Source organism: Nothobranchius furzeri, chromosome 3, assembly GCF_043380555.1.
Source record: "Nothobranchius furzeri strain GRZ-AD chromosome 3, NfurGRZ-RIMD1, whole genome shotgun sequence".
Classification (NCBI taxonomy): domain Eukaryota; kingdom Metazoa; phylum Chordata; class Actinopteri; order Cyprinodontiformes; family Nothobranchiidae; genus Nothobranchius; species Nothobranchius furzeri.
This window is the reverse complement of record NC_091743.1, coordinates 72265610-72287103: the sequence shown is the minus strand read 5'-3', so window position 1 is coordinate 72287103 and position 21494 is coordinate 72265610. Positions and strand designations below refer to the sequence as shown.

The following is a 21494-nucleotide window of genomic DNA, read 5'->3' as shown; positions in this document are numbered from 1 at the left end:
ATCAAGTTATCAGAATTCAACCTGACACAAACACAAACACACACACACACACACACACACACACACACCTTTTGATGAAGACACACTTGAATTAAATCCATGTTTATGACCACAAGAACTCAGACAGATGGATGAATGCAGGAATGATGGAGGGATGAGTAGACGAGCGACAGGAAGGGAAGTAAAATGGAAGAATGAATCACCTGATGGATGTTCAACCAGAATAAAAACAGACCAAACAAATGAAAACACTCATTAAGATGGAAAGATGAGAACAAGGAATGTTTAAAAAGAGGAGAGCAGATGCTGGATCAGAAAAGTGTAAATTTAGCAGTTTGAGTCCTGTAAACAGCCTTGAGACGGTTCTGCACCTTCAAACTGCTCCAGAGAACGTGTTTGTGCATCTCTGTGTGCATAACAGAGTAAATAAAGGGAGAATCCAGGAGAGGGGGTAAATATTGGGGTGTTTGCCCTCATCTGTTTCTCCGGCGTTGCCGGTTCAGAACCCTGTTCTAAATTATTCCTCTGTTCATCTCTTTACATTTCCTTTAATCAGATTTTCATCTGGTTCATCCTTTTGCTTTTCGTAGTTTAGGCAATGCCTCCCACCTTTTCTCACACATTTCACTCAGGTCATTTGATTCATTTACCTCTAAGATCTTTAATTGGTGAAACTACCAGGAAGTCCAGACCCGAGGATTAGAATTGAAGGTTTATAATCTGGGATTATAGCAGTATGGATTGCCTGTGCTTACAAAAATCTGTCACATTGTGATAATTATATGACATCACAACAATTATGATTCCCTGGGTTCACAATTGTTTTTTTTTTTGTTTTGTTTTTTTTTTATGTTTAGGCAAATAAAATGTAAACTTTGATTTTAAATGAATTTAAATGTCTTTTTGTTTTTTACTAAACTCGGTCTTTGCTGCTTCACTTGCTTCCAAAATGAAAGCATTCTCCTAACAGATTCCCGGAATAAAACCTGGGTTTGGACTAAAACTTCCTTCAGAGATAACAGAGAAACAGCGAGCGGTGTTCTGAAGTGGAAGCGCTCTCCTCCTACTGTAAAGGCAGCTCACAGCTGCCCTGCCAACATATCCATCTTCTGGGCGAGACCTCCCACACAGTCTGACATAAATCAGATTTAGTCACTGTGAGAATAAAGTGGGGGATGCTCAGATATCATCTAATATATTTCTTCCTCCTGCAGCCACACTCTGTAACCATCTTTATTACCTTCCTCCTGCTTCCCACACTTATTTGTTTCATTTCTCTATATTTCTTTCTGTCATCCCCCCCACTGGTTCAGCCTCTTCTTCATTTATTAAATCAGGATTAATTACCGCAAAGCCTTGTTAGGCTTCGTTAGGACCTCTCGTTTTTACCAGCAGTTGTTTTAATTAGCAGAGGAAGGTTTTAATGTGCTACACCGTGTTCCACCTCAGACATTATAATCAGCTCCATCACAGCTTCATTTGTCTCCATGTTTGTGCAGATGCTAGGAACACAAACCCAGATCTGTACTTCGCTCCAGATGACTCTGAACTCCTGAGGTATGTCAAGAGCCAGTAAAGCTGCACATTAATGCAAAAAATAAACTCAACTGAAACATAAACTTCACTAATTTATGGTTTCAACAGTGTGTGCGTGCGTGTGTGCGTTCAATGAATTGGGCGTGTAGGAGTTGAAGTTACACACGAAAATGTAAACACAAGTTACAAATCAGGAATTACACATGCTTAGACCTATCTACACACAGCTCTAGATACACACATGCACAAATCTAGATACACGCACACAAATCTAGATCCACACGCACAAATCTAGATACACACGCACAGATCTAGATACAAACGCACAGATCTAGATACACACGCACAGATCTAGATACACACGCACAGATCTAGATACACACGCACAGATCTAGATACACACGCACAGATCTAGATACACACAAACAAATCTAGATATACACACACACATCTAGATACACACACACACATCTAGATACACACACATAAATCTAGATACACACACATAAATCTAGATGCACACGCACAGATTTAGATACACACGCACAGATTTAGATACACACGGATCTAGATACACACGCACAGATCTAGATACACACAGATCTAGATACACATGCACAGATCTAGATATGCACAGATCTAGATACACATGCTCAAATCTAGATACACATGCACAAATCTAGATACACACACACAAATCTAGATACACACACACAAATCTAGATACACACACACCTAGATACACACACACAAATCTAGATCCACACGCACAGATTTAGATACACACACAGAGATCTTTTGAGACATTTTTCTCCCCGTACCTGTGATGCTGATCACCAATTAGTTAACCTTAATCTTCCTCTGGACTTATCCATCACAACAACATAACTTGTCCATGTTGCTTTAAAAGCAGAGAAGAGCTGCTACAGAAGCCTGGAGGTTTTTCTGGTGCGTTGGTGCTTGGAATCAAACCATACGGGTAACTATCGCTATTACTGCATTAAAGAGAATCCGGTATATTCTTCAACGCACCTCAAACAAAACCAGTGAGAATGACTTTTCACCATCATAAGACGTTTGTGAGTTTAGTCTCCAGAACATGCAAAACAATAAATAATGTCCAGACTACAGCCTTACACTAAACTAGATTGAAATTCATCCAGTTACAACTAGTTCAAAGTTTAAATGCTAATTAAGTTCAAAAATGCAGAATTTACAGAACCTTCCAGGACTGGGTCGGTGTTGTGGCACCGTTGGTGCATAGTGGTGACTGAGTCAATGTGCATGAGTTTCATCTATCTTTTTGCAAATATGATAAACGACCCACACTTCTTTAGGTCCTTTCAGAGTCAGAGGACTCCAAAGCGCTTTACACTACTAGGGTTGGGCATCAGTTGATTTTGAACGATTCCGATTCCAATTCCTCATTTCGATTCCGGTTCCTATCGATTCCCGATTCCAATTATTTCAAGACATGACATGTTTTACATGAGCCAGCTAACCACAGGTCCTACTTGATGAAATAATCTTAACTTCAACATGAATTTTTATTCTATGAACAACAACATCACCTTCATTTAGACGAAAACATGTTTTGGAGAAAAAAAGAAAAAGACTTGCAGCACAACCAGTGTGTTTGTTTCTGACCACAACCAAAGTCTGGAAGAGGATAAATGTTTCCAACATATCCAGAAACGTGCAGCTGTTTTCAGCTAAAACTCTCAGGATGATCATGTCCAGGATGACTGAGAACTACACCTCCATGCTGCAGCAGCTTCAGTCAGAACAGAAAGTGAAACTTAAATGTAGCTGCTGTCAGTAACAATTTAACAGATTTTAAACATTAAAACTCTCAACAGAAATAGTTCAGAAAGGAAATTAAAATGTTTACAGCTTTGTGTGTCATTTATTATTATTATTATTATTATTATTATTTATTGTGGCAGAAGCTGGTGTGGTCCACCACAGAGAAGCTGCTCTAGCATGATGACTTTAATTTTTCTACAGGTTATTATTATTATTATTATTATTATTATTTATTGTGGCAGAAGCTGGTGTGGTCCACCACAGAGAAGCTGCTCTAGCATGATGACTTTAATTTTTCTACAGGTTATTGTTCAGCCTTCTGATGCTCACGTGTCTGACTGCTGACGCTCCGTGTGTGTTTTTATTTCTGCAGTGAGACAAACTCACCTCACATGTTCAGAGTTTGTTCTTAAAGCTTCTATTAAAACCACCGTGTTGACGTATTTTAACAAGTTTCCTCTACGCTGCGGGAGTTAAAGTTTACATTACGGAGTAAAAGTTCGGCAGATGCGTTTGTTTATATCTCGCAGCTGCGCGCCGGGTGGGGGATTGGGGACTCGGTGCTGCAGACAGACAGCTGGTGTGATCAGCTCTGAAAAGCGTTGATCACAATTTGCAGATCACTTTTATTTTTCACGGAGATCGGTCGCGGATTCCTCTTCCGTCGGCATGCTAGGAATCGAAACTAGGAATCGAAATAAAAACCGTTGAGCGATTCTGGGAAAAATGAACAGTTGGAACCGGTTCCAATAGATGCTTGATTCTCGATGCCCAACCCTATATGCGCTACACTGTAGCCACAGCTGCCCTAGGGCACACTGACGGAGGTGAGGCTGCCAGCACATGCACCACAGGTCCCTTCAACCACGTTGGGTCGAGTGTCTTGCCGAAGGACACAACGACAGCAACAGACTGAGCAGGGCTTCAACCTGCAACCTTCCAATTACGGCGCGAGGACTTAAAGCTGCTTTCCGAAGTTTTCCCCTTTCAGAAATTATGTATGATTTTTTTAATCCATAAAAGTGATTATCTCATCATGCACTGTGATAAAATGTAAGCAATACATGGTTTTTTTTTGCTAACCACGCCCCCAGCCCCGCAGAGCTCCGTGCAATAGGAAACTGAGCACCGACCAGAACTAACCAATAGCGTTAGACTACCACTTAGATGCTTCAAATTTAAGGAATACCTCGACTTGTGCAGAGTTGATTAACTTTTCACGGACAAGTAAGTCTTTAAAATATAAATATGAGAACACAGCATGACATGATGTGTTTTAGCTCCATTTGTCGGCTACAGAAGCACATTTATAAACAGAAACGAGAAGTCGCCATCTTAAACAAACAGAGGAATAGACTTTTGGTGTGATATGCTTGTCAGCCTCTAGATGGTGCCATCAGATAAAAGAAATACTCCGGAGAGAAGCTTTAACTCCCGTGCCACCGTTGCCCCCCAATCATATATTATTCATGTAATTAGTAGCTTTGACTGTGGTGGATGTTTAACCTGTTTGTGTCTACCAGGCACATCCTTAATCTGAGATAGGTTATCAGAAACGTTCCGACATGGAAGCAGACCGACTCTACGTCTAAACCACAACTTTATGCTCATTTTTTTCTCCACATCAGGAGATTTATGATTCTACACAAAGAAACCAACAACCTCTATATTCATGAGTTCACGTGTTGCCTGCAGGAGACATCTAAATAATCTGAATTACAGATTTTGTTCCAGCTTGAAGAAGGTGTGGGTTTAGACAGGCGAAGGAAAAACTAAATTTGTTCTGTGTATATTTGAGTTTGTGTGAAAGCAACAGAATAACCTGCCGATCGTAATCGACCGACCTTCAGCACCATCTTTGATCAGTTGATCTAAAACTCAGAAATCCATATTTTTATAAAGACACTGGGGGAAAAGTCAGTTATTTATACCCAAGTTAAATCAGAAACAGCTCTCAGTGCCTCCATCCATCACTTTCTGTTCTGTTCTGGTGTGTGTGTGTGTGTGTGTGTGTGTGTGTGTGTGTGTGTGTGTGTGTGTGTGTGTGTGTGTGTGTGTGTGTGTGTGTGTGTGTGTGTGTGTGTGTGCGTGCGTGCGTGCGTGCGTGCGTGCGTGCGTGCGTGCGTGCGCGCGTGCGCGCGTGCGAGAGACAGTTGTGGCGGTGGTGGCAGGGTGCTCCACTGCTCTACGATGAACTATAAAATCATGACACTGGGTGATGATCGGACTAATGTGCTCATTCCAGAACAGTTTTTCTGTGAACCTTTAAGCATTCAAACAAGTTTCAGGAGTAACCGACCTTAAGACAAGAACACACGTTCCATTTCAGACCAAAATCATTAAGCCGTGATAATCTCGGCTTGGATAAACATCCCGGTGGGAACTGAGCCGCCAGTCAGAACTCTGGAGTTTCAGTTTACTGAATAGAAATAAGTTTTCAGACGTTTTGACTTTGACGGGCGACCATAAGCCTCAACGCCAACAATCATTTCAGTCGATGCCTCCAGAGCGGACGACAGCAGGAAACCACATTGTGCGCAGCTGACATTAAAATCAATTCAAATAAAATTAACGTCCCTAAAGTTATAATTAGAAGGGTGAGGCTCCAGACTCCAACGGCATCGATATTTAACTCTTCACAGCGAGACAAGATGGGAGGATAGATAGGTTAGTGAAGAGTCACTTCATCAAGTTTAGCTGTATTTTAGTGTTTTGGTTTAAATAAACAGATAAAGATTATAGAAAAGACAACACTGAATATGCTACAGAGGAAATAAAGCAGTGGTTCCAGCTTCTCAGGTGTTTTAGTTTAACCTCCATCCACCGGCTCAAAGGCCGTCGACTATCTGGACGACTTTCTAAAATGTTTCTAAAGGGATTTTTGATTTTTCATCCAAGATCTGATGAAAACACTTGCCGAGGACATCTAGAACACTTCTAACTTTTATTTCTGTGATTTGGGAATTAGTGAAGTGCAACTAGAATCTTTGCACAGCTGCTTCAACTCCTGTGTGACCGATTCAGATGTTGTCGTAACTTTTGCATCTCCATCTAGTCTCCTCCAGCAGGAGCCCAGTCAGATCTGCTGCTCAGACCCCAGCAGCACTTCTCCCGGGTTCTCTAATCCGACATCACTCAGACAAATCAGGAATAACTCGGAACGCTCGCCCATCTCATGATTCCTCTCACGCTTGTTGTTCTCCACTTGTCCCTGGAGCGTCCGCCCGCCCGTGCCCCGCTCTCACAGACCGGCACTCTGCACGCCCTGCCATTAGTCTGTCAGTTAGTCGGACCAATAGAATAAGTGGTGCGGATTAGGCGGGAGCAGGGCCGGCATACCAAGCAGAAGGGCCACGAGGTGAGAGACTTCCTGTCATAAAGCTGCAGCTTCCATTAACACAACCCAGGAAACTGTTACAGCCACTCAGATGATCCATAACAGTCAGACATAATCAACTTACTTTCATGTTTTCTTCTCCTGGACTTCTCTCCATCTTCAGTCACTCCCTCCAAATATTCCTCCTCCTTGTGTGTTTCTTCCCTTCGTTTAAACGGGAGTGATGAACGACAGGACAGTCTCCTTCCCCTTTCACCTCCTCCTTGCTTCAGAAATCCTTTCTTCTATTATTCATCTCCGATCTCATCCCTTCTTTTCTCTACATGACCTCATCCTGTCACCTTCACTGTTAGTGACTCTCTCATTTCTCCATCTTTACCTTTTGAACCTCAAACTTTCACCTCCACATCCCGTCTTCCTACACATTTCCTCTGCTCAATGTTTTCTTCTAACAATTGTGTCTTTTTCTTTTTGGTTGTCTTCATCTTCTACCTTTTAAAAGAGATCAAACTAAAATTCCTTGAAGGCATGCAGATCACCCACCACCTTTAATGCTAGCGCTAACGTCATTTGTCATTCTGTTCAATCTGGGTCAGGGTCACATTTCCACAAGAACCTCCACCAGCTCCACTGGTGGGGTCACTAAGGTTCCCAGGCCATCGTGGAGATACAATTCCCTCCATCCTGCTCTGAGTTGACCCAGGAGCCACCTGCCTTCATGAAGGCAAGAGTTTTACACTTAATCTCACCTGATTTCACAAAATTTCTCCTAAGATCCCTTAGCTCTTTGGTTGTTGTAGTTTTCTCTCAGCTACTAAGACAACAGGGTTTACCTTCATATTCCTAAAACTGACCCCGTTAGCCATGATGAGCGGTGGCAGCCATCTTTGATCAGCAGAAACAAGGTTAACCAAAACAGTTCCTTTGTAAAGTTTCAGACAAAAATCTGCCACATCTTCCACCCTCATCATATAAAGTGTTAAAATTGATCCTCAAAGTCAGATTAAGAAAGTTAAATCTTTGTGCAGAGTCAACAAAATAGAGCAGACAGCTCACACACACACACACACACACACACCTAATATTTCCTGCTGAGCTCATCTAATTAGCCAGAACACAAAAGTGTAAATGTGCTTCCTTGAAAGCGTCTCCGAGCCCCTGATGTCTCTCAGACACCCGAAGATGTGGATCAGGACCACAGCTGCACCTGGAGCCCCCTCTGAATGAGAAATGCTTCCTTGTTGGACACAAATTATCCCAAATGGAGCATCTTCACAGGATCTGTTCATCTAAACCAAACTGTTACGGAGAGCTCAGCTAAAAAAATAAAGCATTTTAATTGGTGGGTTTTACCCTGCAGAGGACGGATCAGAGGTCTTTCTGTCAGATCTGCACCACTGATCTCTAGTTTATGACCATCAACACTTAAAGCAGCTTTCTGCACTTAAAAATATCTAAACCCCAAATTAAGGCTGAATAGCAAAAGGCCCATCAGAACCTCGTTGGTCCCTGTGGAGGACTTCAGGGATGAGAATGACACACTCTAAAAAATAAAGCATTGGTTCAACAAAAAAATATATGTTAACGTTTTCCACTAGAATTTTTAAGTTAAACCAACTTCTGGCAGAATTACATTAAATCAGCTCAATATTTTTGAGTATGGTGAAGTAGCCTTTTGGTCACAACAAAGCACATTCCTAAATTACATTAACTTAATAATTGTCAACAAGAACGCAAGAATTTCAGTTGGTACAACATAATATTCATGTACGTTGACGTAACTTTTTGGCTATATTAAAACATATTCCTAAGTTACATGAACTTAATAATTGTCAACAAGAACGCAAGAATTTAAGTTGGTACAACATAATATTCATGTATGTTGACGTAACTTTTTGGCTACATTAAAACATATTCCTAAATTACATGAACTTAATAATTGTCAACAAGAACGCAAGAATTTAAGTTGGTACAACATATTATTCATGTATGTTGACGTAATTTTTTGGCCACATTTAAACACATTCCTAAGTTACATGAACTTAATAATTGTCAACAAGAACGCAAGAATTTAAGTTGGTCCAATATAATATTTCAGGTATACAGTAGTGTAGTAGCTTTTTGGTCATAAAAAATAAACTTCAAATATTAACTGAATTATGTATGATCCCTGCAGGAGATTCTATAAGGGCATTTTTCGGTTTCTCAGGAGGCTAATTTGCTCAAATAGAACCATGATGATTTGGTCGTCTCTTGTAACCATGACTACCTTGTGGGAGGGTTCCAGGGTTTCCAGGTTTCAACACACCTGATTTCAGTCAGCAGTTGATTAACAGGCTTCTGCAGAGTTTGATGATCTGCTGTACAGGTGACTTATCTGTGTTGGAACAGGGAAACCTGTGGACCAGAATTTGACACCCCTGATGTAGAGGCATGAGGGAGATGTCATAACCTGGCACCTGGACATCAGCTAAGGAACTCATACCTGGTGCTCAGAAATAATAGAAATTCAGACAGAATTATTCAAATGAGTTAGACCCATTTAATAACAATAACAGCACAATTCTTTAACATGTAAAGTGCAATATTTGAGGGCTTCATTTTCTTAAAGACACAAAACGCCCACTGAAACTTATGAGGAACAGTGTATTAAAATGTAATAAAACACAATACATGAATCATATTTTTTTGACTTGAACAAGGGACAGTGAATCAAAACAAAAGATCAGAGTTCAATACATTTAAATTCACTAATTGAAACATAAAATGAGCAAAGCTTCTCTCATTCAACTTTGTCTGTACTTTAGCAAAGTCATCTTCATTCTCATTTATATTTGACTTTTTAACTACCAGATTAATGCCAGCTCAAGAAGGCATTATGTAAAAACTTCAAAACACACCACTATCCTCAGAACAAAGAGGTAATGGGAGGAATTAACCACAGCTCAAATTCCTTAAAAATGTGCAAACAGCAGCATTTAAGACACAAAAAATTAACTCAGAAGCTTATGAAGAACAGCGCTTTAAAATTGAGTAAAAGCCAATGACTGAAGTAGTGCTGGAAATGCAGAAATAAGAAAAGGTTTTGTGTCTACTTTGAAACTCCCTCATGAACAGTTCATTAAGTCTGCTCTAGAAAATACCAAACTTGAGATTCATTACTTTAGAGCTGGCTTTTTGTCCATCAAGCTCAAGGCATAGCTTTTGAAATACCTCAAAGGTAAATTTCAGCTGCTTTGGGTAGGTAAGGTTCAGAGTGTAGATAACTCCCATCAGCAAAGCACAGGATCTGGCAGCATCAATCCCCTCCAGGATCTTGGATCCCTCAACGATGATCGTTGCAGGCCCATCACCAATGATAGCAATCTTCATGACTTGCATTGCAAGGTCTGCGTTGAGCTCCTCCACATCCTTGTAAGAGAAATTAAAAGAAGTTAGGATGTATAAAATACGTAGCTCAAGCTCTTCAGGATGACGTGAATAAAGGAATAAACTACGACTTCAGGTATTACACAAAGACAACCTGTTTTAGCTTATGAAAATAAGCTAAAACAGGTTGTCTTTTGTGTTTATCTTTGAGTGATTTCTCTTTGTCATTCTGCAACCTATAAAAGCAAAATCAAAGCATTTTCAAAATATTTTTTTTTAATTTCTATAACGTTTGAAAGTTTTTCTATTGCCATATTCCCCAGAGTTAGAAAAGTGAGAAAACAGCCTTTTGTAACCAGTGCAGTAATTCTACTGATCTGACAGCAGTCCATTTGCTTGAGCATAACATAAATGTTAGAAGTGAATAGCAGGTACTAGCATTGTGTGCAAAAGTGATTAAAATGACTCAATAATGAAACAAACTATTCCTGGGGGTAACATGTCTTTTAGCTTTATGCTAACTTTTTAGGTTCAAGCTAATGTTTTCTACTTTATGCCAACATGGAAGTACTGCCGGTAGCACGCCCTCTCAAAGTTTCTTCAGGAACTTTTCTAGTTGGTATCATTATTGTGTCATTTTAATCACTTTTACACACAAAATTCTACTACCTGCTATTCACTTCCATTGTTTATGCTCAGTTAAAGCAGACATATTACTGCCAGGTCAAAGAATTACTGCGCTGGTAACAAAAGGCGTTTTTCCTCACTTATCAAACTCTGGGGATTATGGCAATAGACAAATTTTCACTTAGGGGTGGAACATCCCTTCATTACTCAACCTTGAACAGAAAATCCAATGAACAAAAACACACAGAACCTACAGAGACACATTTCAAACAAAACAAAAAATTGAAAAAGTAGTCAAGTACTTACGCTGTATTGTTTGAAAAGATCCTCCTCCTTCTCTCCAAGATAGACTATGAGGCAGCGAATGGCAATCTCTCTGCGCTTTTCAACTGTGTTGTCCTGATTGATAGAAAAAATAGATAACGTGTTAAAAAAATCTGATGCAGGTAGGGCTGGGCAATATGGCAACAATTTCATATCCCGATGCAGCTGATTTTCTATGCTAGAAATTATATACACGCGCGCGCACACACAGATTCAATAAGCGCACACGCTGCTTTAACTCCGGCGCGCCGTCAGACTGAAGGCAGAAATGAACGCTGCCTCCACCACGATAAAAACTTTTAAGAGGTTATTTTTCATTCAAGGTCAAATTAAGATATTAGCTTCTGGGATGAGTCGGGTCCACTACAGCCAGTGACTCCTTATGAACCTGACCACAAGTCCTGTTACTGCAGCATTTGTTATTCCAGTCAGCGTGGCAGCGGATCGCAGATTCAGCCACACCATAAAACAGCAATAAGTCGGTCTGAGGCAAAAGTGAACATCATGGCTATATCTTGTCCCCTATTGACATTTGATTACGCACAAGCAGGTGATCAGCTCAGGTTTACGCAGAACAGAAGGAAGGAGAGCGCTCTGGCCGCACAGGTTAAACGTTCCTACTTTAAGAAAACCATTAAATTGCATTGTTTATGTGCTACCTGGGAACTCTAAATATTTATTTAAAATTAAATCAAAGGAAATTGTAATGGTATCGAATGTTTATTATTTACTATTTAAAAAATGAAAGTGATGGGGAATTTTTTTTAACCCTGTCTGTTTAGCTTGACATCAGATATATATATACATATATATACATATATACATATATATATATATATATATATATATATAGAGAGAGAGAGAGAGAGAGAGAGAGAGAGAGAGAGGGAGAGAGAGAGAGAGAGAGAGAGACATGCCCCGATGTGTGTGTGTGTGTGTGTGGGGGGGGGGGGGGGGGTGCGTCGACATGGTCGGGACATAGAAGGGGGTGCGTGGCTAAATAAGTTTGGGAAACACTGCTCTAAGGTGTCGACCTAAAACACCACTGTAAAACGGCTTATGGTGGTGTAAACGATTATTTAAAAACGATTAACAGTTTACATCATACAGACGACATATTTTCTTGTATTGCCCAGCCCTAGATGCGAGTGTAACCAGAATATAAACAATTTGGAAAAAAATTAGTGTTAGTATACAATGGACCTTGTTCATAGCAGCCATATCAACATTTGACATGAAAACAGTGAGGCAGATTTTAATAAAGGTCTATTCATAAAGTTAGTCATTATACCTGCAGAAGCATGTCCTTAATCTGCCTCATCTTCAGGCCTGCAGCTCCTCCTTTTGACTGGGTCAAGGCCATCAGTTTTGGGGTGCATTGGTCAAGCCTGGCCAGAAAGGTCGATTCAAGGCTAACTGTTGTTATTCTCTTGAATTCTTCACATATCTGCAGGGCACACCAGAATAAAGTACAAAAAGAGAGATACGTATAATAAACAATGCAGAAATTAACATCCAAATGTGTATTTGTACACATTTAAATGTTTTGGGTAAAAATACATGTATTTCAACATTTTTTATTTACCCGACTTCAATTTGTGGACATGTATCCACAATTTAATCAATCCACAACACAAAAATATTGGTTTAATAAACATTTTATCTCACCTGTGCCTTGCTAAAAAGCGCAGGCCAGCGCTTCATGAAGTCGCTGATGGCAGGAGCCTCTTTCACTATTTCCTCCCGACGAAGGCTGAACGTCTTGGCCATTTTCTGAGCTACCACTCTGGAGTTGTCCTTTTTCATCACTTCACTCAGTAGCTCGACTCTCTCTTTTTCCAAACTTTCACTACTTTCACCTTGAGCATGAGGGGGTAGGTAGTTCACTTCAGCCTTCTTTGGTTTCTTGACATTCTTTGCTGGGTATTGGTCACGTGTCATTTTCCTCTTAAGAGAGTTTACTTCAACTTCAGGGCAGCCGAGACCTCTAAGCTTGCTTCTGAAATTGTTCATCTTATATTTTAGACGTTGTGCCCATCCATAGGACCCATTGAAGGACCCTGGTTCTTTCAGGCAGGGATGCTTTAGAGTCAGGGCCTCTGCAACCTCACTGATCTGCAGACTTGATGGATAAGCAGTATACTTATAAATAGCTTCTGCTAGTTTTCCAAGGATGTCAGGAAGCAGTGGAATGAAATCTTTTGTAGGGAGAAGAGTCCCATCTTTTTGGAAGCGCTCATTGACTGACTGAATTTTGATCTCTGTGAGGTCAGAAAACCTGGGAATCGGAAACTGAACAGGCCAACGCTGGTAACGGTGCCCTGGACTATCTTCCGATGATGAAAGAATCAGTGTGTCATTACTTGACACAGATGAGGTGTCAAGAAAGTGTTCCTCAGAAGGATGATCAGTCATGTTGGTCACATCAGTTAAGGTCAAGGTTACTGTAGGCTCCTGGTCCTGGAGAAACACAATCTTGATTGTGTCCTTGTCCTTAATGTCCGTTGTAGAAACAAGGGTGAAAAACTCATCACCAAAATCAGCATCTTTATAGTGAAGACGGAAGTCTCTTGCAATGGAAAAGGTATCACGAATGGCTGAATGAAGGTCATCTACTGTCTCAGGGATTCCAGATGGTAGTACAACTTTATGAACATCGTGATCTGCAAAGATCACTCGAAGTTGAGCCGGTTGGGACATTATGTAACCTGTAGACAAAACGTTTGACACGTTTTGGTAATTGTTAGTAACAGCTAAATTGTGAATAATAACATAATAAAGTTTTATCTCCCAAGTATGGAAACCAGGAGCCAATTAACCATATGCCATGGTTGAAAATAGCAAGAAGACTGTGAGATGCGGGTTTGTATCATTTCATCTGGAAATCATTCATGGAACATAAATGCTGCGCTTAAGAGTCATAATGGTTGTTCCACCAAAAATGTAAGAAATCAAGGGAACCGTGTCTAATAGCTCAGCTGGCTCTATGACTTTCACTGAACCAGTTTTCTCAAGCACATAGCTCCTCAGATGTTCAACTGACCAAGCAGTTAAACCTTTCACTATGAATTCAACATTGCCTTTCAAAACCACAATCTGTATCAACTCCCCAAAATCTGGAAGACCACCAGTGGAACCATTAGCCAAGATCATTCCACTGGTGTACTTGGTGCCCCTGTAACACACACTTTTGGCTATCTGGACACATGTCTCACCAGGAAACTTAGCCTGCAGTGCTTCTTGGATATCCACTCTCAGCACATTAACATCCACTGTAGACAGTGTTGTAGCCTGTAGTAACGGTCTGACAGCTCTGGAATCATGTTGGTTATAAGCAAGCAACAACTGATGCTTCATGGCGAGTGACAGCAGAATATTTTTAAAACAACGAGTATGTCTGACAACACGCTTGAAAAAGCTGTGCTTTGCCTCAAACCGCATTGTCCACAGTGACACCAGAGGACCATAAGCCCTGATAAGTTCTGGATAATGTTCTAGGAAATGGTGTTTTGGAATGAGGCGTTGCTCTGGGAAAACCATGATAAACCTGTGTTTATGCTCCAATATCTTACTGTCCAGGAAGCAAATGGTCTCCTCTGTGTGGACTTGGTTAACAACAAGCTCAACAATGTCTCTGAGCACAAGAAGCACTTCCCATGCTGGGTCACCCTCAGGGATTTTTGATCCAACCATGAGTGGCAAGAGTCGCAGCAATGCCCAGTTCTCGTGGGCATTGCCCCCTACACTTTTCCGTTGGGCAAAGTTCACAGGGACAGGCTGTGGTGCATCGGTTTTGTCTGACCATTTATAGGGGAACTCTTTGATGCATTTGTTCAGCTCTTCAAGAGTGAAGTATTTGTTGTGAATGAATACTCTTAGGCACAGTGCTATTTCTAGGGGCACTATACCTTCAAAGAGATCATGCAACACATCAGGTGGATATCCAGACAAAACATGAAAATATTTCATTTTAGCCGTCAGTGCACATTGTCTCTTCACTCCATAAACATGCATCAAACTGTCATTTTCCTGTAAAGCCTGCACATGCAGTGTGTGTTGTTCCTTCGTTCTGGGTGGGAATGCCTCATTTCTCACTTCACCATTTTGAAATTGTGACTTTTCACCTAGACAAAACCGACAGACGTATGAACTGGAAAAGCTCTCAACAAATCCCCCCATAGAATGGGCACCAAGATTGTCTGCAACAACACTAAACACTGTTCCTTTGACTCTTCTGCCCAGTGCTGGAACATATAGTCCTTCCTCCTCCAACACTACAAGATCTTTGATCAGTGGCTCTAACACAGCACTGTAACCAAATCTCTTTACATCTTCAGCCTTGCACAGAATTGCTAAGAAGATTGAGTTTAGCTCAGATCTGAGCAATGAGGGGACATCAGCTAACACCCAATACACAGATGTTATTTTGTGTTTTTTCCTCGATGTACCAAGAGGATTGCAAATCTCAAAGTCATCCACATAGAGATTGAGTGCAATTGTAAAGTCACCTTTTGAGAACAGCTCGTTGGTTTTGTAAAAGGTGCCGTCATGAAATGACTTGTACACAGTTCTCTGTGCTTCTGCCTCACTCAAGAGCAGGTCTAGTATATCCTTTCTGCTAAGAACCTGAAGTAAAGACTTTAGAATGGGAACATACTGGAAGCTGCTCTGTCCACTAAGAATATACTCAATCGGCTCCACAACAGGAAAGTGTTCATTAAAATACTTTCTTCTTCTGAAGGCAGAGGAAAGAGGACCACCATCACAAAGGGCAGCGCTAATAGGGTTAGCACCACAGATGTCATTCACCATTTCAGACACAATGGCTTCATCAACATCACAATTGTGTCTCTTCAAGCAGGACTGTAAAATGTCTTTCATGATGGGGGCGGAGGCTGAATGACAAATAAAATGCAACTCCTCTACAAGCTCATCAATGCATTGGTTGGGAACATGAAAATAACACTCTAATTTCAACATCAAATGAGCCAAGCTTCTTTCAATCAACTTTGGTAGTACTTTAACATCATCATCTCTAAACTCCTCAATGTCAGACTGTTCACACTCCTGATTAACTAAATCACTGCACTGATCTGTTTGTGAAGGCTTGTCATACCTCTTTAACACGTCATCTTTAAAGTCATCTAACGAGTGGGGAGTATGCTTGCGATTTTTATGCGACGCAAATGTTCCATAAATGTTAGTTTTGAAACTACAATTTTTGAAAACACAGGACACAGTTTCTTGCTTTTTTAAATGTTGACGAAGGTGTTCAAAATACTCTTTTTCAGTGGAGAATGTGCCCACATTACAGAACTGGCAACAGAAACTGAGTATTTCAGAGGTTTTCACTATTGTTGAGTGAGTAGAGTGTTTCCTTGATATGTGTGATTTTAGGCTACCCCATGATTTAAATGAACAAAAACAATCTAGGTAAGGGCATGGCAGAGGCTGCACACCAGGGATATGGCGTAACCTATAATGTTTCAACAACTCGTCTTTAGTGGAGGTCGCAAATTTACAGATTTTGCAAGGCCAATCCATACTTGATGTTTCTGTCTTACTCCATGTTCGTTCACGCTTACTTCAGAAGGCTGACGACGTTTTAACTTGAACCCCTTGGCACGTGACACCAGGATACCAGGAGAAGATGAAGGTTTGAGTTTTTGTCCTTGCGAGGCACACAGCAAAGTAACTGAATATTTAGGTGAGATTCCCACGTTCTTTAGAAGGCTGACCACGTCTTAACTGGAACCCCTAGATCCACAACACCAGGACACTGTAGAACACCAGAAAGTCACACCTGCACAAAAACACACAAGCTGGTATTGTCAATTTCACTTGTGAGTCTTCAATACAGTGAATAATTTTCACCTGTGTCTTTGTCAATAATTGTTGATGGACTCACGAGAGCTTCTCACCTTAGGGGACAGAGGACGGGATGTCTAGCTTGTCCTGAGAGGCTGATCTATCTCAACTTGAACTCTTGGTCTACGACACCAGGATACCAGTGTTTTGTCCTTTCAAAGTCACTGAAGACCTGAGTAGGAAAATAAATTAAGTTAAATGATTTTAAACGTGAAAAGCCTGGTGGCTAATCAGTAGCCAATATGTGTTTTTATGATATTTAACTTACTGTTATGAGGCATTTGTTTACACTTTTGAAACAACTTTTCCAATTAGTATCTTTTGCACCATTTTTAAATAGTAATATATAACTCTTAGATACATTTAACATTAGTCTTTTACTATATTTTGCTTTTACAGCATTTAAATGAACTGTTACAACCAGGTGGTGTGTGTGTGTGCGGGCGCGTGCGTGTGTGCACGTGCGTGCGATGCTAGTAACATTTCTGATTCATAAAATTATAAAGTTGGGGACCTTTTCGGGGACAGCGTGAGCTGGGACCAGTCATTCAAAACAGAATACCTGAATTTGTTGGGCGCTGGAAAGCCCAACAGCCATAGAAATCATATATGCATAGATGCAACATGTGGCTTTCCATAGAAATCAAATACACGTAGAGGTGACCTTGGACTGGGCCTGTCTGTTGGAGCTGGTGTACCCGCAGACCGCTATATTGGATGGGTCTCCATTTGCCCCGAGTGCATTTATTTCTACCAGGAATGTGTTCACTAAACTAAAAGCCTTTATCATGTTTTTTTTAAATAAAATCAAACGTAAGATTCAGCCATTTTCTGACAGTAAATACGGAACAACTTTTTCATACACAAGCTAGAAAAGTCAATACTCCCACATGATCTGTTTTCAACAGTACGCTGGTTGTTGGAAGAGTGCTGGACCCATCCAATATGATGGCAAAGCATGTAGCTCACCAACAACAACTGTTATCTCTATGAATATATGCTCTCTATGGTTGCAGCGTCACTGCCATATTGGTTGGGTTTATCATTCTCCAAAACCCAATTGGAGTCGATGCTGAGTCAGAATCTATGGTCCTTTTTGTGCAGCCAACTGTTGCAAAAACTGGCATATTGCTAAAAACAGTGGGGTTGTTGACTTTTTTTTTTTTGCTTTTCTGTTTGGAAAACTGTTTTAACAGTTTCATTATTTACCATCAAAATGTGACTCTGGTAGTCCTGTCATGCCACTACTTATATCTCATTTTGTTAAAAAGAAAGACAAAGTGTTTTAACTGGAGGAACACATTCCTTCGTAGAAAAAACCTGCACTGGGGCGAATGAAGACCCATCCAAAATGGCGGTCCGCTACCACGCAGCTCAATTTTTTTTCTTCAAACTTTATTGAGACATATCAATGGTACAAACAGTCCGTGTCGCCTCTCCGTATTTCTCTTCAAAACACCGAAAGTCACCAAAAATCACCCTAAAGCCGGGCGTACACTGTGCGACTTTTTCACTCGCAGCGTTCAGCTTCAGCTCAAACTGTACGACTTCCTCGCAGAGCAGATCTCACGAGTCATGTGCTCACACTGTATGACCCAGTTCTCGCATGCGACCTGACTGCTCACACTGTACGTCTGGTAGCAACACGTCGGCCCTAAAAATATGCTAAAAATGGCAGTTTTTACTCAACACGTCAGACTTTTTTGTCTTGTCTTGCCTGTTGTCCTTCAGGAGTGCTGCAGGAGGACACACAGGGATTTATGGGGGTTGGATGAGGAAAACGAAATAAGAAAGTAAATCTGTGTTTTGTGATCAGTTTAATTTGACATGAACACAACAAACACGCTTTCTTGACAATCTTTGTGAGTAAAAAAACGTGTAGGTATGAAAACGGCTTTACCCTACCATAATAATAATTACCCTACCATTGTGCGGCAATGTCAGCCGGGCGTACACTGTGCGACTTTTTCACTTTTTTGAGCCGATTTTCCAGTCGTGCGAGAATCCACGACATCGGGGCGAGTTTTGCGCCGAGCGGTCGTGTAGTGTACAGGGGGTTACAAGAGGCGATTAACACCACGTGACCAGCTGCCGATCAGCAGTCGTGAGCTCGCACGGACTTCTGGCATGTTTAATATTTTGCTCGTCCCTCGTGAGGGTATCGCACTGTTGAAGCAGCACTGCGAGCAGCTGCGACCCGAAATGTATCAGAACCGCTCATGGCACATGCGCAATCATGCATCAACACCGCTCCCCTGCTATTTCCCTAATAACACACGCTGTTCGTTTTTATTTCTACACGTTTTTTTTACTCACAAAGATTGTCAAGAAAGCGTGTTTGTCGTGTTCATGTCAAATTAAACTGATCACAAAACACAAATTTACTTTCTTTATTTCGTTTTCCTCATCCAACCCCCATAAATCCCTGTGTGTCCTCCTGCAGCACTCCTGAAGGACAACAGGCAAGACAAGACAAAAAAGTCTGACGTGTTGAGTAAAAACTGCTATTTTTAGCATATTTTTAGGGCCGACATGTTGCTACCAAACTACAGTGTGAGCAGTCAGGTCGCATGCGAGAACTGGGTCGTACAGTGTGAGCACATGACTCGTGAGATCTGCTCTGCGAGGAAGCGTACAGTTTGAGCTGAAGCTGAACGCTGCGAGTGAAAAAGTGGCACAGTGTACGCCCGGACCCGGGTTTAGTCTGGCATCTTTCATGGCTCGGTACTGGGTTGAACTCCCGCCCTTAACATTAACAAGATGGTGGCGCTGTTGACGTAAATGTAGAAGCGAAAAGCGGCATCTAGCGTTAGCATTTCTTAATGGTTATTAACATAAAATGCTTCTCTTTACAAAAAATAATTCCACATTTAGATAATAAAACGTTTCAATCGCTGCTTAACTAACAGCAAACACATCAGTGATAGCTACTTACCTTGGCTAGCATCAACATTATAGCTCACATCCTACAGAAGCCAGCGTTAGCGTAGCAGTTAGCGCCGTGGCTAACAATATCTGTGATCTTTTAAACATTATAAGACAAGTAGAATGGTCTATATAAGAGTAACGTTAGTATTAAATGTTCCAAAAAGAGCCCAACGATTTCTACTATTGCGGAATTTGCGGCTCCGTGTATGTTACAGCCGAACTGCTGTGCACACAGATGTGGGTGAAAGCTAACCAGAGCGTCTCGCTTGCTACCGAGAGAGAGATAATGTTACGTCGTTGTTTTACATTAGGCTATCACTAACAATATCCAGGGTGACTGTAAAATACGTGTAATTCCGCATAAATGCACTTACCGTTCGCCACCAACACAGTGCTTGATATCCTGAACATGTGCTGTTGAAAATGTCCGCTTGAGCAAAAGTGAGGAACTGTGGGAGGTTTACACGTCATCAAGTTTTATTTTACATCGACATAACTTAAAATTATATTGTGTTTTGATGACTGATTATTTTACATTCAGACTAATCATAATTATATATTGAGTAAAAAGGCTAAATTTGTGTGTCACCTGAACTCAATATAATACAATTTTTAATTAAGAAGTCTAACAGTGTTTATGAACTTGATTTTTAATTTCACAACAACATATATATTTAAGTAATGACTAAAGGTCCCATTAATTACTTTTTAGGGTGCAGATGGAGACGTCAGATGCTCCAATACCGCCCTCTAACGGCGCTGAGCAGAATAACAGCTGGAAATGTAACTTATTGAAAATACAACTTTAAAGTAGATTTAATACATGAGAACAAATCAACTGAAAACGTATTTAATAACCTGTATAAAACACCTGGAAGGTTTCAAGTCCAGGATGAGCTCAAACATTTTAATTTAAACGTTTTTTTTATTTAGTTTTTATCTAAATTTAATTTACTCTACGTTTTTTCTTTTGTTAGTCTCATTTAAGAACAAAGACACTTGTGCAGCTTATTTAGGATCAACTTGGCGCCTGTCTGCCTCTGGAGGCTGGTTCGGTTCGAACAGAGTTGGAGTTGAATCTCCGTTACGCGCAGCGGCGAGGCTTCGGAGACAGTCTTCCCTTTAAAGTAGCCTCTTTCTGCAGCCTGACAGCTCATGAATACCAAACAGGTGGAGCTAAGAGCGGAACCAACGCGCTGCTCAGGTCCAACAGAACATCACTTCATCTACACGAGTTCCTTCCAAACTTCTCATCAGCGCGTGTGTTGTTACCGGAAACATCCCGGTTAAAACAGCTGCTTCTTCTAATTATGAGACAAACACGTGTGTTGGGTTCTGGATCCAGGAGGATTGTCACCATGTTGGCGGGATTCGGGATGTTTGGGAGTAAACCAACAGCAGAACAGTTTATATCTGATAGATTTCCTTTAATTTGATGATTTTATTATTTAATTCTGAAAACTCTCAGAAGATCCGAGGCGCGTAATGAATCCAGAGAGAAGCTGTCAGCTGGAGGATATAAACCCAGTCAGGTCGGAATGAGAGGTCCAAACGGAGCAGCTCTAAACTCCGAGTTTAAATCTTTTGTTTACCATAAAAACTATCATTTCATTAGATTTCAGGAGCAACAACACCCAAAAGAGTCCAAAACAACCAGAACGCATCAGAACCAGACCGGAAACTCCAAGAACCTCTCAAC

At 40.9% G+C, this 21494-nt stretch overlaps 2 protein-coding genes across 20 annotated transcripts in view; both read right to left on the bottom strand.

The window, feature by feature from the left end:
* ptprt (protein tyrosine phosphatase receptor type T) overlaps positions 1 to 21494 on the bottom strand; it is a 345765-nt gene that overhangs the window by 323547 nt on the left and 724 nt on the right. The window lies entirely within an intron of this gene.
* On the bottom strand, positions 9199 to 20501 carry LOC139068896 (uncharacterized). 3 transcript variants are annotated; one of them, XM_070549506.1, is made up of 7 exons: positions 20170 to 20501; positions 16921 to 17039; positions 16585 to 16802; positions 12668 to 13707; positions 12291 to 12446; positions 10982 to 11074; positions 9199 to 10090 (listed from the first exon to the last, which is right to left on the bottom strand). In XM_070549506.1, the coding sequence occupies exons 4-7, from the start codon at positions 13697 to 13699 to the stop codon at positions 9812 to 9814; spliced, it is 1560 nt and encodes a 519-aa protein (XP_070405607.1). In that variant the 5' UTR covers positions 13700 to 13707; positions 16585 to 16802; positions 16921 to 17039; positions 20170 to 20501; the 3' UTR covers positions 9199 to 9811. The 3 variants fall into 3 exon arrangements, with proteins under 3 accessions (XP_070405607.1, XP_070405608.1, XP_070405606.1); XM_070549507.1 differs by lacking the exons at positions 16585 to 16802; positions 16921 to 17039; positions 20170 to 20501 and having other exon boundaries at positions 12668 to 13883; XM_070549505.1 differs by lacking the exons at positions 9199 to 10090; positions 10982 to 11074; positions 12291 to 12446 and having other exon boundaries at positions 13702 to 16802.

Excerpts from the sequence above, each read along its gene's own strand:
- LOC139068896 (XM_070549505.1), bottom strand. The coding sequence starts at position 16,543 with ATGGATTGGCCTTGCAAAATCTGTAAATTTGCGACCTCCACTAAAGAC.